This window comes from Mastomys coucha, unplaced genomic scaffold (genome assembly GCF_008632895.1).
Source record: "Mastomys coucha isolate ucsf_1 unplaced genomic scaffold, UCSF_Mcou_1 pScaffold18, whole genome shotgun sequence".
In the NCBI taxonomy this organism is placed as follows: domain Eukaryota; kingdom Metazoa; phylum Chordata; class Mammalia; order Rodentia; family Muridae; genus Mastomys; species Mastomys coucha.
Genome location: NW_022196900.1, coordinates 86,124,972 through 86,143,674, shown reverse-complemented (window position 1 = coordinate 86,143,674; position 18,703 = coordinate 86,124,972). Strand labels below are relative to the sequence as shown.

The 18,703-nt window shown below is 40.0% G+C and overlaps 1 protein-coding gene across 4 annotated transcripts in view; it reads left to right on the top strand.

Annotated features, from left to right (window-relative positions):
* The window catches only part of Khdrbs1 (KH RNA binding domain containing, signal transduction associated 1), a 35,252-nt gene that overhangs the window by 9,113 nt on the left and 7,436 nt on the right, over positions 1-18,703 (top strand). Inside the window, exons 2-11 of one of the 4 annotated variants that reach the window (XR_004121086.1) lie at positions 1,855-1,979; positions 4,466-4,582; positions 6,730-6,876; positions 9,173-9,306; positions 10,045-10,246; positions 10,654-10,721; positions 11,590-11,648; positions 13,949-14,139; positions 16,699-16,758; positions 18,441-18,560. Coding sequence is in view for 1 of the 4 variants with exons in the window: in XM_031378800.1 (XP_031234660.1) it covers positions 1,855-1,979; positions 4,466-4,582; positions 6,730-6,876; positions 9,173-9,306; positions 10,045-10,246; positions 10,654-10,721; positions 11,590-11,648; positions 13,949-14,046 (950 nt within the window). In the remaining 3 variants the exon portion in view is untranslated. Of the gene's footprint in view, positions 1-1,854; positions 1,980-4,465; positions 4,583-6,729; positions 6,877-9,172; positions 9,307-10,044; positions 10,247-10,653; positions 10,722-11,589; positions 11,649-13,948; positions 15,279-16,698; positions 18,561-18,703 lie in introns of those variants that run through there. The other 3 variants (XR_004121084.1, XR_004121085.1, XM_031378800.1) reach the window with 3 other exon arrangements.

Sequence of the window (18,703 nt, the reverse complement as noted above, 5' to 3'; positions counted from 1 at the left end):
CTCAGAAATCCACCCGCCTCTGCCTCCCAAGTGCTGGGATTAAAGGCGTGCACCACCACTGCCCAGCTGCTTTCTCCTTTTTGGACAAATTCTTGATGTAGCTCAGGCTGGCTTTGAACTCACAGAAGTCCTCTTGAGTGCTGGATCACAGGCATGTGCTACCATCTTTGGTTAGGGTTAGCCATGGGAAGCTTCCTTTTCAAATTATTTTCTTTTGAGAGGAGCAAGAACTGTATGCATGGCTGGCATGCAATTTACTATATAGACTGCCTGCCTTTGCTTCTCAATACTGGGATTAAGGGTTTGTGCCCTTCACTAGGCATAAATTGTAGTTTGTAAAACTTTTATAAAGTTAGCATTTCATTGCTAAAGGGTCCTCTCTGTCCTCCACTAAGAGAACACATTATAGATGTGAGACTTGAAGTTAGAAAATGTCTAGTGTTTTATTATTTTTAATTATTTTTATTTTGTGTATGAGTGTTAATGCCTCTGTGTATATATGTGTGTTGTGTGTTCGGTTGCTCATGGAGGCCAAAAAGAAGCATCTGGGTCCTGGGGAACTGGGTAAGCATGGTTGTGAGCTGCCATGTGGGTCCTGGGAAGTGGACCAGTGTGCGCTTACACTGAGCCATGGTTCTAGCCCAAGCTTCTGTTTTAGTCTGTTTTCTGATACTTTAGCAGCTTGAGACCTAGAAGCAATTAACCTCTGCAATTTTCAAATCTTCAACTATATTAGCAAATGCAGTGAGTTGTTTTTAAGTGGAAATTAGGTAATATTTGTTATGATATTGGATAAATATTCAGTTGTTCTACTCCTAAATATTGAAGATGACCCTTGTTGAAGGGTCAAGTTGTTTGTACTCTTGCTTTGTTAGCTGTTGGGACTCCTTTGCATGTATGTAAAGGTCAGTGTTTGGTCTTTTCCTTGGTTTTTTTCCACCCTCTTTGTTTGCTTATTTTATTTTACTTGTTCCTTTTTTTCTTAAGAGATAGTCTTTCACTAGGCCTGTAGCTCGGTGATTTAGACTGCTGGTCAGCAAGCCCAGGGATCCCCCTGTCTCCACAACTGCAGAATCTGGATTATAGGTAGCATGTGCCACCTCGTTTATGGTGCTGGTGATGGTGCTGATGATGGGATTGAATTTATATATAATATAAATTCATCAAATGCAGATGACTGAGACATCTCCCCGGTTCTACTAAAGAGTTCCTAAATTTATAGGATACGTTATAGTGTACAAACTTTCCTATCAGTTTTGCAATCTAGTTGAAGAACGTAAGGGCCTAAGTACATCCCAGTAGTTAAGAAGTACAGAGGAGCTAGATGTGAGGAGGAGGACCAAGATTCCCATCTTTGATTAAACTGCAAATTCAAAGTGCATTGTTTCTGATGGTTGTCTCTGTGGCCTTGGTGGTTCTGAGTTTCCCAGGTTATCCTTATCTCTAGGCTTGTTTGTAAAAATTATAGGTTAAATTTACTAATGTTTTAGAAATGTGAAAACAAATATGCAGAACAGTTAAATAACTTTCTAAGTTGTCCACAACTAATATCTGATAGAACAAGAACTCTTTGAAACTTGTAAGAACTGGATTAAAGAAAGCTGCTCGATATAGTGAAATGGTAATGGAACTGTCTGTTATCATAGCACAGAGATCCGCCTGCCTCTACTCCCCAAGTGTTGGGGATAAAGGTGTGCAGTTCTTACAGCTTTGGGGGCCTCATCCAGTCTATCTAAAATTAGCACATTTCATCTGAACTGTTTGTTTTACACAGTACTTCACAATAATGCTTTAAGCAGTCTTGCCAGATGTCTTTATAAGTAAAGGAAATTAAGTTCTGTTTTTCTTATTCAGAAATTGAGAAGATTCAGAAGGGAGAGTCAAAAAAAGATGACGAGGAGAATTATTTGGATTTATTTTCTCATAAGAACATGAAGCTGAAAGAACGGGTACTGATACCTGTCAAGCAGTATCCAAAGGTAATGTAAAGGGGGCTCACTTCTGAGTTAATGGTGTAAGCTGATAACGTTGTTGGCTGTGATAAAGGCATGGGATGGCCATGCATCCATCTATAAAGCTTCCTGGTGCTTGAGGTACCTCTTTCTGGGAGTTAAAATAGCAAAGTCCATAAATTATATCATAATTATAGTTAAGAACGAAATGGATACTTTTAGTAATCGAAAATATCTTTTTCATGTTTTGTTCAGGCTCTAGACTCAAAGTAAAATTCTGGATCCCTTTATCAAAAGATTGAGCTAGAATTTATCTTATTTTATGTGTATGTGTAAGTGCCTGCATATGTATTACATTCTCATCATGTGCGTGTGCCTTTTGCTTAAGGAAGCTAGAAGAATATATTGGATGCCCCTTGAACTGGGGCTATAGGTGGTTGTAAATTGCTATGTGGGTGCTGGGAACAAAACCCAAATCTTTTGAAAAAGCAACAAGTGATATCAACCATGAGCCATTTTTCTGCTTCTGACTTAGAATTTAAATCAAATAAAATACAGCACATATCCTCAAATCAGATGAAGTTAATTTTATTTTTATTTAATGCATGTGAATATTTTGTTTGCATGTATGTACGTGCAACATATGTGATTAATGCCTGAGGAAGGCAGAAGAGGGTGTAGGATCCTTTGGAACTGGAAGCACAGGTGGTTATAAACTACCATGTAGGTGCCAGGAGCCTAACCTGGTTTCTCTTGTAGAGCAGCAAATGTTCTTGCTTAGCCCCTGCGCCATCTCACCAGCCTCTTGGATTAGCTTTTTTTAAAGAAGTTGCTGCTGCTGCTGACAGGCACTGGTTACATACACCTTTAATCTGGAGGCAGAGGCAGGCAGAACTATGAGTTCCAGGACAGCCTAGGCTACACAGAGAAATCCTTGAAAAACCAAAAACCAACCAAACAAACAACCCCAAAACTAAAAACAAGGAGGGAAAAAGTAGATTCTTTTGGGCTCGAAAAGAGCTGGTTAAAAGTTCAGTGGTGTGCTGGCGAGATGGCTAAGAGCGTAAGAGCACTGACTACTCTTCCGAAGGTCCTGAGTTCAAATCCCAGCAACCACATGGTGGCTCACAACCACCTGTAATGAGATCTGATGCCCTCTTCTGGTGTGTCTGAGAACAGCAACAATACACTTACCTATAATAATAAATAAGTCTTTGGGCCTAAGCGAGCGGGGCAACCAGAGCGAGCAGGGCAGACTGGAGGGAGTAGAGGCCTGAAATTCAATTCCCAACAACCACACGAAGGCTCACAACCATCTGTATAGCTACAGTGTACTCACATATATAAAATAAATAAATAAAATCTTTAAAAAAAGAAAAAAGTTGTTAGTTCTTGTTACCACATCTAAAGACCTAAATTTGATTTCTGGAACCCATATGATTGAAGAGAACCAATGTCCTGATTATGTGTGTGGCTTACATGACTGGTACTCTATTGTGTACCTGTTTTGAAGTACTCCACCCCCTCTTGTAAATAAATACGTGTAAATTTTTAAAAGAAATGTTCATCTTCCTTTTTAAAGGAAAGAAGCTAAATCTTAGTTTACTGTACATGCTACCATGAGGTCCACTTGTTCTATTGTCTCTCAGAGGTAGGATATCTGAGTCTGATCATTAATAAAAATTTATTCATGGGGGCTGGAGAGATGGCTCAGCTGTTAATAGCACTGACTGCAATTCTGAAGGTTCTGAGTTCAAATCCCAACAACCACATGATGGCTCACAACCATCCGTAATGAGATCTGATGCCCTCTTCTGGTATGTCTGAAGATAGCTACGGTGTACTTAGATATAAATAAATCTTTTTTTTTTTTTTAAGTTTATCCATGTTAAATATTTACGTGACAATATTAATAGTTGCAGTAAGTTGTGGAAAGAATACCAGACTTTATCAGGAAATCCAAATTCAGGTCTCAGAACTACCACTTCTAGTTCTATAACTTAAAGCTAATCACAGTGCAGGACAGTGGCAGCATACGTCTTTAATCCCAGCACTTGGGAAGCAGAGGCAGGCAGATTTTTGAGTTCGAGGCCAGCCTATTCTACAGAGTGAGTTCCAGGACAGCCTGGGCTATACAGAGTACCCTGTTTCGAAAGACCAAAAAGGCTGGAGAGATGGCTCAGCAGTTAGGAACACTGACTGCTCTTCCGAAGATCTTAAAAGTTCGAATCCCAACCAACACATGGTGGCTCAAAACCATCTGTAATGAGATTTGATGCCCTCTTTTGGTTTGTCTGAAGACAGCTACAGTGTACTTATTTATAGTAAATAAATCTTTCTTTAAAAAAGCTAATTACTAATTATTAAATATTAGGTGTAATATATCTTAAGTAAATTTGGGATCTCATATATATACGAAGTTATGGTTATTGAATATCAAATGGCATGTTATATATATTTAAATTTTTATAGAGGCACATGTATTAGAATTCTGTTTTTTAATTTTCTGACAGTTCAATTTTGTGGGGAAGATTCTTGGACCACAAGGAAATACAATCAAAAGACTGCAGGAAGAGACTGGTGCAAAGATCTCTGTCTTGGGGAAGGGTTCAATGAGAGACAAAGCCAAGGTACGTTCAAAATAAAACCCTAATGTCTTCTTCTTGTCCAGTGCCTGATATGGATGCCTATGCACGCAAACGTTTAGAAGTTTGTTTGGGTGTGGGTTTGGGAGATGTCTCACTGCATAGCTTTGGCTGGCCTGGACCTTCCTGTATAGACCAGGCTGATCTCAAACAAACATCTGCCTGCCTCTCTCACCTATGTGTTAGGATTAAAGAAGTACCCCACTTCTCTGGCATACAAAATATGACTGCTATAAGCTTTCATTGCATGTAAATACTCACTGGCAATGTTGGAAAGAACCTATATATGTCCTAATGATTCCCCCCACCTTTTTAAAAAATGTGTTTATTTTATGTTTATGGTTGTTTTGTATGCATGTACATCTACATACCAGAAGAGAACATCAGATCCCATAGGACTACAGTTATAGACAGTTAGGAGCCACTGTATGGGTGCTAGAAATTGAACTCAAGATGTGGAAAGAACAGTTGTCCTCTATACCATTAAAAAGACTTAACCTGGGCTGGTGAGATGGCTCAGCGGGGAAGAGCACCGACTGCTCTTCAGAAGGTCATGAGTTCAAATCCCAGCAACCACATGGTGGCTCACAACCACCTGTAATGAGATCTGACACCCTCTTCCTTCTGGTGCGTCTGACAGCTACAGTGTACTTACATATAATAAATAAATAAATCTTAAAAAAAAATCTTTAAAAAAAAAGTTTAAAAAAAAAATATTTAACCTGATACATCTAGAAATTTGATTTTTTTGTTTTGTTTTGTTTTGTTTTTCAAGACAGGGTTTCTCTGTATAGCCCTGGCTGTTCTGGAACTCAGAAATCTGCCAGTCTCTATCTTCCCAGTGCTAGAATTAAAGGCATGTGCCACCACCACCCGGCTAGAAATTTGTTTTTTGAGGGCCTAACTTTTAGGCAGTTTTATTGTTCTTGTTTTCTTCATCTTTTTCTATTGTCCTTTATGTTTCTCACTAGATACATAGGTTGAGTATGAAGCATGCTATTTTAGTTAATGAGATTTCTTTTTTTTTTCCCCCTCGAGACAGGGTTTCTCCGTGTAGCCCTGGCTGTCCTGGAATTCACTCTGTAGACCAGGCTGGCCTTGAACTCAGAAACCCACCTGTCTCTGCCTCCCAAGTGCTGGGATTAAAGGCGTGCAGTCCACCACTGCCCGGCTAATAAGTTGTTATTTTTTGTTTGTTTGTCTGTTTTGTTTTTTAATTTCATTGTGGGTGGTTGTGAGCCACCATGTGGTTGCTGAGATTTGAACTCACAACTTTTGGAAGAGCAAATGGACCCGCTGAGCCATCTCACCAGCCCAGTTAATGAGATTTCTAAGACATTTTTTTTTTTTTTTTTTTTTGGCTGTCCTGAGTTTGTCCCTCCCTTGGAACTCTGGATGGTAAAAGCACTTGAGCAGGCCAGTGGTGATAAAGAGTACTAGTGGATTTAAACACTAGTGCTTGGCGGAAACACAGACCCATATGCATATACTAAACACAGAGCTGACAACTGTTACCTGAGAAGATTCCAAAATTAAGTTTTAATTTACTGAAGTGATTGCTCCAGTGATTTAAGGAAATAGTTAACCACGTGGCTTAGTTAGGGTATCATTCCTGACCATTACCAAGGCAACACTTAAAAAAGAAAATTTTTAATTGGGGCTGGCTTGTAGTTTTAGAGGTTTAGTCCGTTATCACGGTGGGAAACATGGCAGTGTGCAGGCAGACATGGTGCAGGAGAAGAAACTGAGAGGCCAGTATCTTTATCTGACGGCAAGGAGGAGACTCTGTTCTACATGGGGAGGAGCTTGAACACCAGGATCCCTCAAAGCCCACCTACACACTGCCTCTTAGAAGGTCACACCTACTCCAACAAGGCCTCGCCTCTCAACAGTGCCACTTTCCGTTGGCCACCATATTTAAATTACTATATCAATTACAGTTTTAACAAGGGTGTAAGTTCTAGGACTTGCTTGACTTTCCTTAAGGGTATTTCTTTTAAGATTTTATCTCTTGCTTTCCTTAAGGGTATTTTTTAAGGTATTATTTCTCACTTTCCCTTTGCCTGCCAGGAAAAGGTATTGCTTTCTTTTAGTCTGTATATGAGTTGATGTTTCTTTGCATTTTCCCCTAGGAGGAAGAGTTACGCAAGGGTGGAGACCCCAAATATGCCCATTTAAATATGGATCTGCATGTCTTCATTGAAGTCTTTGGACCCCCATGTGAAGCTTATGCTCTTATGGCCCATGCCATGGAAGAAGTCAAGAAATTTCTAGTCCCAGTAAGGAAATGGGTATTCTTTATAGTCTAAGCAAGGGAGAAAGTAAGATTGTATCATTTGAAAGGCTGTGATTCTTTTTGTTTTGTTTTGTTTTGCTTTGGTTTGGTTTTTGAGACAGGGTTTCTCTGTGTAGCCCTGGCTGTCCTGGAACTCACTCTGTAGACCAGGCTGGCTTTAAACTCAGAAATCCACTGACCTCTTCCTCACAGGTGCTGGGATTAAAGGCGTGTGCCACCACTGCCTGGCAAGGCTGTGGTTCTTGACTAGGGTCTGTGCTTTTGTTCAGTTTGTCAAGGTTTTCCCACTCCTTAAACCTCATTCTCAAAGCACTGTACTCCAAGGCCTCCTTGTCTAATGTGGCTTCATTAATGTATGCTGCTATCTGTTGTCAGTCTCTTGGGTTCCTGATGTGTTAACAGTTCGCTTAACAGATTTAATAAGGTCTTCATTCAGTTCACTATTCTGGTACTACTGTGCAATCAGGAGATGGTATTAGGAAAATGACTTAAGGTAAGTCTGCAGTTAAGAAGTCTGTGTGCTAGACTCTTAAATCTAGAGTTAACAACTGGAAGCTTACAGCATCCATTGTTAATTTAATTTCTAATGAGGCACACTCAAGGGTTCTTCTGGTGGAAACTCTTTATTCAGAGTCTGATTTAGAAGAGGTGTATGCTAGAGGCTTGACTATTGATGGTTTAAATTTTTCTTTGTGGCTTTTTGTTGTTGGTTTTGTTTTCTTCATTTGAAATAGGGTCTCATTGTGTATCTCTGCCTGGCCTAGAACTCACTGTGTAGAGTAGGCTGGTCTTTAGCTTGCAGAGAGCTGTCTGTCTCTGCCTCCCAAGTGCTGTGATTAAAATGATTAACCATGCTTAAAAAATAGTCTATATTTCTTAAGAGTCTCCTGATTATGGAATAGATTAAATATCAGTATCTGAACTGTTCTTTAATATTTGGGAATTCCCTTCCCTCCAGCTTTCGGGGTTTTTCCAAATATATAATGAGGTTTCTGGAGGCTGGGGCTCCAGTTTAAATAAAACAGTTTTTTATTTGTTTTGTTGAGAACCTTTAATGTTGCCCAGGATCGCCTTGAATTTGCTGTGTAACAGAGGGTGCCCTTGAATTCATTTATCTTTATCCCTCTCGTTTGCTATAATTAAAGGCTTGCACTGCTACACCTGATCTTGTGTGTTCTGTATCCAATCCTGGGCTTGTTTATGCATGTTAAACAAGCACTCTACCTACTAAGCTATGTCTCCAGCCCCTCAAAATTAATTTATATGTACTAAATGCTTTATAGACTGAAGTTTATCTTAATTGACAAATGTGACATTTGGAGACTCCTGAGGAGTGAGTTGGGCAGGATAACTGGGTTCAATCCCCACAGCTCATGTGAAGATGGAAAGAAACTCTATACAGTTGTCTTCTGATGTCCACAAATCTACTGTGGCACACCCATGCATGCACAATGGCTCTTGAAGATCTCACTGTGAGAAAAACAAACATAAAATGGTACTTAATACCCAGATAGTTAGAACTACATGGTATTTAGGGAAAGAGGTGTGGCTTGCCAACAAGACCAAAAGAGGATCTTTCCCTTTCCCCCTTTGTGGCTACACTGAGAATTTTACTCAGGGCTTTGTGTGTAGACTAGGGATAACCTTCTACCACCTAGCTATACTCTTAGCCTTACTTTTAGCATGTCTTGTAAGGGTCAGAGTTCCCAATTGTATAGAACTTCAATTACATAGAACTTCATTAGCAGTAGTGTCTTGTATTTATGAAAAGTACCCATTTGCAAAGAATGCATTTGAGACTAATCCAGGCAGTGAGTTATAGGTTGTTTGGCTTTTCTTGAGAAAGTTTTGGGTATAGAGAAAGGAAGTGATGAAGGCAGATTTAACCAGGAACTTGTTTCTGAAGAACTTCATCTATTAGTAAGGGTCTGCGGTCAAGACTTTCCTCAAAGAACTGATAGTGTAATTGCACATCAAAGAATTTTGACTCGAGACTTCATCTAGGCTTTCTAGGCTACTCTTTTTGGGAGTGGTATTTTGAGATTGGGTCTCACCTCACTATGTAGTTCTAGCTGTCCTAGAACTCAGAACTGTAGACTAGGCTGCCTCTGTCTCAAAGAGATCTGCTTGTGTCTGCATCCAGGAGTGCTGGGATCAAAGATGTGCCACTATTCCCAGCTTTCAAGGCTCTTCTTAAGATCCAAAGCTTGGTGAGCCTTGTGAATTTTAGAAGAAGGAGCAGATGTTATAATGTATTCTTTGTTGTCTTTAATTCCCAGGATATGATGGATGATATCTGTCAGGAGCAGTTTCTAGAATTGTCCTACTTGAATGGAGTACCTGAACCCTCTCGTGGTCGTGGAGTATCTGTGAGAGGACGAGGAGCTGCCCCTCCTCCCCCACCTGTTCCCAGGTAAAAATAGTTGAAAAGGAAATACAAATTTGAGTAACTCAGGAATCAGAGGGTTTATATAGTACATTAGGTATGGATTCTAGATCTTAGCAGTCTGACCATAGTCAGGTGTTGCAGTCCTACTGAAACTTTGGGGCTTTTAATTTTGGTTAGTCCTAGCATTTTAAAAAAAAAAAAAAATCCATATATTCATCCATCTATTCATTTGTGAGCTTTAGTGGTGGTGGTGGGGAGTGTGTGAGTGTGAGCATGGATGTGTTAAAGGACAAAGTGGTAGGGATTCTATCATGTTGGTCTTTAGGATTGAACTCAGAATGTCAGTTTTAATCAGTTGGTGTTACCCACTAAGCCGTCTCATTCATCCCCAGTTTCCTTTTTTATTTTAAAGTGATGGCAAAAGCCTTCAATTCCAGCTCTCAGGAGGCAGAGGCAGGAGGATCTCTGAGTTTGTGGCCAGCTTGGTCTGTAGAGTGAGTTCCACACAGAAACCTTGAGGGTGCAGGGAAGAACTTAAGGTTAGCTGGGTGTGGTAGCACACAACTTTAATTTTAATACCCACTAGAGGTAGTGGCAGGTAGATTTGTATGAGTTCCAGAACTACATAGGAAGCCTTGTCTCAAATAAGTAAGTAGTTGAAAAATGTAAAATCATTCTACCTCCAGAATTTATGAACAATCTTTAGTATGAATGTGGACTAATTATTAAATTCTCAAATTAATGTAAATTTTCTTTTTGTAGAGGTCGTGGTGTTGGACCACCTAGAGGGGCTTTGGTTCGTGGAACCCCAGTGAGAGGCTCCATCACCAGAGGTGCCACTGTGACTAGAGGAGTGCCACCACCACCCACTGTGAGGGGTGCTCCAACACCAAGAGCTCGGACAGCTGGTATTCAGAGAATACCTTTGCCTCCCACACCTGCACCAGAAACATACGAAGATTATGTAAGAATGGTTTGAACAGTGTACCATTTCTTCCATACCTAGGTTGCCGGAGAAAGTTGAGTGATAAGAGTCTTAGCCTTGCATATAAATAGAAAATACTACTTTTAAGATTTGGAATCTGCATTCTTATTCAGTTGATTTTTGAACTATGAGATGATTTTTCTACTATTTTAGCAGTATTACTATGTCTGTATAAGTTAAATAAGAAGTAAGTTGTGGTTCAACATACAGGATTTTATTAAGATTGTAATACTAAAACCTTTTGAGTTTTTTCTTTATTTTCTGTTTTACAGTGGGTATTAGTATTTTTGAGAATTTTTCATAGCCTGTTCATTCAGGAGCCTGTGATCCCCTATGGTGTAATTCTCTCCTTTATGCATTTCTGACCTTCTACTTTATTATTCCAGGGATATGATGATACATATGCAGAACAGAGTTACGAAGGCTATGAAGGCTATTACAGCCAGAGTCAAGGGTGAGTCAGGCAAGAAGTCATGTCTGTAGAGTGTCCTGGGTGGATGGTGGATGGAGGTGGAGACGATGTTGGTAAACTCTAACATAAGGAATAGTGTAACTTGATGTTTTGAAGGTATTTCCTCTGCTTTTGATGACATGAAGGCATAATTTGTGTCTGAGGATTTGGATAACTGAATTTTATATTCATTGTGGCTTTGAAGCAAATTGATCAACAGTTACTGAGCTACATAGAAACAGAAAAATACCATTCAATAATTTATTAAGAAATGTCACTCAGGTCTAGAAGGAAGTAGCAGAGCCAGTAGATACTGTCCCCTCATGCATGAAGCCCTGCATTGGGATGCACACGGGAGGCTTTATCTCTTGACAGACACAGGAAACCCTCCTCAGCACACTGCAGATGACCACCATTGTAGGAATAAGCTAGAAACCTAACTTAGGTTTTGTTTTTTTGTTTGTTTTGTTTTGTCTTAAAATACAGCTTTGATTTTTGTGTATATATCTTTCTTGCCAATGATTGCTTGGAAAGAAGTCTCAGACATTTGTAATAGGGATAAAATAGAGCCTTTTCTTCTTTGGTGACCTATATGAATTTACATATGTGATCATCATATTTTAAGAATCGAAATTTAGATTGTTAATTTTCCAGATTAAATTATATGATACATGGTTTTTATGCCCCCCGCCCACTATACTTGATTAGGCTTTTTGGTAAATGTATGGTTTATACATTTTGTAACTTTGCAGGGGTTAGGAATGGAACACAACCTACATTTCTCCCTATTTTATAGATAATAAACTATCAGAGATGTGGCCTGATGAAAGAATGGTAACACAAACCTTTCCTGTTGTTTTTGTCTTTTCAGGGAGTCAGAGTATTATGACTATGGACATGGGGAGCTTCAAGATTCTTACGAAGCCTATGGTATGTTTTTATGTTTATGGTGGGGTAAATGTGCAATTAAGTGTCTGGAAAAATAGTGGTTGATGGATTCTTGGGAGTCAGGTGGTCACTTCTCAAGAGGCATTAGAAGACTGCTGAGTTGGTAGATGTCACTTTGGGATTCTGCTCTTCAGTCCTGTTTGTGTGTCTTAGGGATTAGGTCTTGCTTAGCTGGACTGGCGGCACTTGCCATGTTCTGCCGACTGGTTCTGTTATGCATGCCTAACTCAGCTGGTTGTGGACCTTTTGCTACTGATACTTTGGCCATGTTGTGACATATTAAAAACTTAATATTTGGCCGGGCAGTGGTGGCGCACGCCTTTAATCCCAGTACTTGGGAGGCAGGCTGGCGGATCTACAGCGAGCGTTCCAGGACAGCTGGCGCTACACAGAGAAACGCTGTCTCGAAAAACCAAAACTAAAAAACAACTTTTTTTTTCTTTAGCTCTATTCTTCTACCCCTTCCTCATTTAAAAAAAAAAAAAAAAAATTGGAACTCTCTGAAAAGAATACTATTGCAAAGAAAATGCCAGCTGAGGGGCTGGAGAAATGGCTCAGCGGTTAAGAACACTGACTGCTCTTCCAGAGGTCCTGAGTTCAATTCCCAGCAGCCACATGGTGGCTCACAGCCATCTGTAATGGAATCCGATGCCCTCTTCTGGTGTGTCTGAAGACAGCTACAGTGTACTCATATATATAAAATAAATAAATCTTCAAAAAATAAAAAGGAAGAAAAGAAACTAAAATGCCAGCTGAAAGCAGCTTAGTAGAACTGACAAGTAGGAAATAGTGCCTGTTAGAATCAAAGCAGAGTTTTCAGGGTCCGGGCTAAATCAGGTGACTAGTAGCACCTTGGAGCTCCCTCCAAGGTAGGAAGCACTTCAAGTTTATTTTGTCTCAGATTCCTCAGGCTGGTCTGCACTATGGAACTGATTGTGACCTGGATTTTCCTGATTTTGGCATTACACCATTTGCTACCATGCCTTGTTTTATGTGGTACCTAGAGATGGAACTCAGGACTTGTCTAGTAGACAAGTTCTCTACTATCTTGGCTCTGTCCTCAGTCCTCAGCCCAGTTTCTAATCCCATAAAGCAATTAGGCTTGGAAGGTGACCTTCTCTGAGGTTTGCTTGAAAACACATTGCTCAAATATCCTTAGAGCCAAATATGGCTTTGTGTTAATGGGTCTCTGGGGGTCATGTAGCACTGTAATGCAGAGAGAACAGTCTTCTTGTATTGGTAAGAGTGGTGGTGGCGCATGCCTTTAATCCCAGCACTTGGGAGTCAGAGGCAAGTGGATTTCTGAGTTCAATGCTAGCCTGGTCTACAGAGTGAGTTCCAGGACAGCCAGGGCTACTCAGAGAAACTCTGTCTCGAATAAAAAGAGTTAGTATCCAGAGTATATGAAGAAGTCTTTTTTTTTTTTTAAGACATTTGTTTTATGTATATGAGTACATTGTAGCTGTCTTCAGACACAGCAGAAAAGGTCATTGGATCCCAGAACTCTGGAAGATCAGCCAGTACTTCTAACCACTGTGCTGTCTCTCCAGCCCCCCAACATTTATGATAAATAAGCAGTGGGTGTTAGTGGTAACTAGTAGTTACAGGGAGGCATGAATTAGTATGGCAAAGATGGGAGAATTAGTGAGAAGAGTAAGCTTCAGAGGTCACCTGTAGCAGTAAGTGATCATCATCTCAGGCTTTGCTGGCCTGTTAGGGCTGCCTGCCTGAGAAAGGGACTAAGAATCTCAAGGGTTCTGTAATGCAGCATTCGAGTAGCCGTTCATCCTCTTAGGGTTTGGGATACTAGGTCGGGAAGGGTCGGGTCCCATTTGACATGGTACTTCTGGAGAACCACAGAACATTTTTCCATGGTGAAACCTGACTTGCTCTTGCAGTGAAAGTGGCTACCTGCTAAGTGAACGCTTGCACATGTTTTACCATCCTCCCTGAGGCTGACTACCATATAACTTTGGGAGCAGGAATAGCCATTGCAGACTCATTGACTCCTTTACTGCCTCAAACAATGTGTTGCATTTTTCCAGGTTTTGGGATTACATGCCAATCATGTTGCTTATGGAGAATGTTGTTGCTCAAGGGAACTGTACGTAATGTACAGCCAGCAGTTTAAATTCTCATCTACTCACAGTATGAGAGGTTCCCTTGCTGATCAAGGAGGCCAAGTAAAGAGGAGAGCAAGGAATGCTTGTAGTATGACGTGAAACCAGGAGAGAAAGTGTTGTCAGTAACACATACTGTAAACTGTTCTGCTTTTCCCACAGGACAAGATGACTGGAATGGGACCAGGCCATCACTGAAGGCTCCTCCAGCTAGGCCAGTGAAGGGAGCATACAGAGAGCACCCATATGGACGTTATTAAAAACAAACAGGAGGGGAAAATATCAGTTATGAGCAAAGTTGTTACTGATTTCTTGTATCCCAGGATTCCTGTTGCTTTACCCACAACAGACAAGTAATTGTCTAAGTGTTTTTCTTCGTGGTCCCTTTCTTTTCCCCACTTCCTCCATTCTTAACTCTGCATTCTGGCTTCTGTATGTAGTATTTTAAAATGAGTTAAAATAGATTTAGGAATATTGAATTAATTTTTTAAGTGTGTAGATGCTTTTTTTTCTTTGTTGTTTAAATATAAACAGTGTACCTTTTATAATAAAAAAAAGTTGAGTTAAAAAAAACCACAAACATGTTAGTTTCAAAAGTGGCATTGCTTGCTTAAAGGTTCTGAAGGCTTGTTAACTTTTTCTTAGTTTTGATTTGAGGCACCCCGTAAAGTCATAGTTGCAGAATCCCAAACTAGGCTACATTTCAAAATTCAGGGCTGCTTAAGATGTAAAATCACAATGTTAACGGCAGTAGGTGCCACCATGTAAAAGTGAGCTCAGATGTCTCTAAAACATTTCCTTTAAAACCACATGGCGGTTGAATCTTAAGGTTAAATTTTAATATGCAAGCTCCTCATGAATTAAATAGTTGATGCAATTTTTAACGTTAATTGACTTAAAACAACAACAAAATTAGGTTTGTAAAACTGAGTTTTTCATTATGTGGGTTTTGAAATCTAGCCCCAGACATACAGTGTTGAGAGATACTTAGTGGGGGAGGGGAGGGTTTGAATAAGATTGATGGGGGAGAGAAGCTAGCCACCTAAATGGAATCTGATGGAGGTTTTTTTTTTTAGCCACAATCTTTTCAATAATAGTACTAAAAATCAAATTTTCAGTATTTAAAATGTCAAGAGTATTTTGTCCATCTGAGATTCTGCACTCCGTGAAAAACTCACTTGGACACTGGGGCCAAGAGCTGATGATGTTCATTAAGTTGACCATTGTCAGTTTTGAGCTGTTCCCAAGATAGTTAAGTATGTCTCAACACTAGCATGATATAAAAAGGGACACTGCAGCTGAATGAGAAAAGAATCAAAATCCACTTTGTACATAAGTTAAAGTCCTAATGGATTTGTACCGTCCTCCCATTTTGTTTTCGGAAGATTAAATGCTACATGTGTAAGTCTGCCTAAATAGGTAGCTTAAACTTATGTCAAAATGTCTGCAGCAGTTTGTCAATAAAGTTTAGTCCTTTTTTAATCAAAGTAAATGTGATGAATTGTCATTTTTGGGGGTGGACAATAAAATAGTTTTCTCTTTCACATAAACTTAAATTAACTCTAAAGTTAATGGGCTTGTTAAAAGTTTGGAGACATTTTTAAAAGTGGTGGTGGGGATTTTATTTTAAGGTTACCAAAAAAAGTTTATGAGTTGTTAAGTTTTAGTTTAAAAAGAACCAAAGCTTTTTCACCCCCTGGAAGTTATTGAAAGCAGTTGTTGAAAGCAGTTTTATCTAGTCCTGTCAAAACAATCTAATTTTTAGAGAGAAAAACCCAACTGACACAGATAGGTACTTCAAGTGCCAGCCACCCTGGCTTCCATCTAATTAGAGCCCCTAGGTGGCCTTAAAGAATGACACTAAATCTCTGTGCTCAGACACTGATTTCACCTGTGTTCAGATGCCATAATTCAGCAAAACCTGGGTGCCCTTGAGGGTTACCCTTCCAATCCTAGAGATGCAGTAACAATTGAGCTGGCCTGGGAAAGGAGCTGGCATGATAGACTGGTCCTGAACTCCCTCCTACAAGACTGAAAACAGTGGAATTGGTTGGCCCTATGTAAAAAAATCTCTCCTAATTCCCAGGGACCTCATTCTTTCCCTAAGAGCCACCTAAACTGCTCGGGGGTGAAAAATCCTCTTGTGTGAAGTGCCAAGCTGCCTGTAGCAGTGCATGATGGGCATTTTTCTTTTCTTTTTAAAACACACAAACAAAAATGTATTTATAGATTGTGATAAAGTGTAAATAACTGAATTTTCCACCGTGGTTTGAAGTCAGCTTTCAGGGCATTATGTCTTGTTTTGATGAAAAGAGATCACTCTATACCCCCCTTTTTAAAGGAAAATTATCGCAAGAGAATCAGGATGTGTAAAGCTAACATGCATCGCAAAAAGCCAAAGGTAACCTAAATGTCTGATTTTAATAGCACATATTTCTCTTTTATATAAACTGTGACAGCAACTTGCATAAACAATTCTTTAGTTGTTAATTTTAATGTTAAAACTTTGCAAAACTTGTTTAATAAAAATAGCTGTAAAAAGAAAAACCATATGCTGCCGCATAAATTATCCATAACTCTTAATAATCCTGCCCACACAAGTGAACTGTAATGTAACCTGGGCACAAAGTCTGACATCTTAAATGACACATTGTAAAATTTCAATGACTGTAGACGAGAAGACCCGCTGCACCCCAGAGCAAAGCTTTCTGCTCAGCTACTTTAAAATGTATGAGGATGAGCCCCCCAAGACACCTACCTTGTTTATGTTCACAGTGCAATGTTATTTGAATTTTCTGAAAAGTTGCATGTTTCTTTCCTGTAATGTGTAAAATGCATGCAGGATCTCTATCTTATTTTTTATGTCTTTAAAGCTTTTTCCAAACATTCATTCCTTATTTCTCCGTTTTCAGGTGACTGAAAATTCCTGCCACTTTTCCTGGAATAGAATGGGTATCAGAGACCCATGTCAGGTATGTGAAGGTAGTTTTCATTGTGTGTCATGGCAAAGCAGTGGTGCTAAGAGGTAGTTGATAGGGTGATCTTTCCTAAACTTAGTTTTACCATATTTAATCACACTTCTATGTCAGTTTACAGGATGTGATGAGTTTATATGTAATAGTTAATCCACTGACATAGGGTTTCATTTGGAGTGTATTTTTTACAAGCACTGAAGTGCCTAATGGAAATAAAAGGGCCTTTACTGGATTTGGGGGAGGCACAGATTACACAGACTAGAAAAATCTGGTTTGGAAGCCAGGCAGTGGTGACGCACACCTTTAATCCCAGAACTTGGGAGGAATAGGCAGGTGGATTTCTGAGTTCAAGGCCAGCCTGGTCTACAGAGTGAGCTCTAGGACAGCCAGGGCTACACAGAGAAACCTTGTCTCAAAAAACTGAAAAACAAAAACAAAGAAATCTGGTTTGGGAACCTTAGTGGATACAAGAGAATAAGCAGGCTGGGGTCTGTGAGTCTTCCTAGTCTGGATTACTGGAAAGGTAAGCTCTTGACTGTTTGCTTTCTCTCTTCTACTGAACACACAAGTTCTATAGAAGAAATACCAGACAGAATTATCTTAAGTCAGCTTAAAGTCCTCACTTTAATACTCTTGTGTAACAAAGTACTAATTCCTCAAAAATGAAATTCAATCTGGTGTGGTTGCTCAGAATGTCACTTCAGACCTCAAGAGTCTAAGGCATAGGAAATGCCACTAGTTCAAGACCAGCCTGGGTTGTAGACTGGGACATTGTAGGGGTGAGTGTTATTAGGAAAGGGAATTTTATATTGGGCAGTAAAGGACAGGTGTGTAGTAATTACTATAATTGACAGTGGCAATGAGGTCAGCAACTTCATAAAGCTATAATAAGTAAAGTTGATTGTTGGCAGATTGTACCATGTTGACCCTGTAGTAAAAGTGTAAACAGAAACGGTATTTCTCACACTGAAGAGAAATTGTATGGTGGAAAGAACATGCTAAGCATGGTTCAGGGCACACCTATGATTCCCACTCAGGAAGAGAAGGCAGGAGGATCAGAAGTTCAGAGTAATCCTTAGCCTACAAAGCAAGTTGAAGCCAGCCTTTGCTGTCTTCAGAGACACTGTCTTTAAAAATTGAGCAGGGAGGAGCAGAGGAATGGACATGGAGCCTGGTAGCCTAGAGCTGTCTTTTGTTCCAAAACTACTTGTTTCAACAACTAGGAAAGGCAGACAGACGGTGAGAGTGAAGTAGTGAGTAGTGAAAGAAGAAGGAATTGTTGCTCAGTTGCTACCCAGTGCTCCAGGTAAAAATGAAGATGCATCCAGAGCTGCTGGGCTATTGTGGTTGCCACCAATAAAGCCAGGTCAGACCCATTTTCTGGTTGAAAAAGAGCAACATCTTATTAAAACTCGGGCTTCTCGGCCGGGCGGTGGTGGCGCACGCCTTTAATCCCAGCACTTGGGAGGCAGAGGCAGGCGGATTTCTGAGTTCGAGGCCAGCCTGGTCTACAAGAGTGAGTTCCAGGACAGCCAGGGCTATACAGAGAAACCCTGTCTCGAAAACACCAAAAAACAAAAAAAACTTGGGCTTCTCACATGTGCGGGTGGAGGATAGATCTGTGCCTAGCATATGGTGTTGGTGGGAGATTGACATAGTAATAGATGCTTGGCTTACAGGTTTTGGAGTTCTGTAGCCCACAATGTTTTGGCCCAAGAACAAAAGTAGGCTAAGGAAGAAGAGAACAAAAACTGAATGCCTACTGTGTCTACGTACATTTACAGCCGGTAGTGGGAATGGTAAGGTAATTTATACTGTTTCTATAGCAAATTGAGAGTATAACATACCAAGACTGCTACATGTCAAGAACCCATTCTGGAACAACTGCTTCTGTAAGACAATAACCATAATCAGTATTCTCTCAGGTACACAGATGTACAGG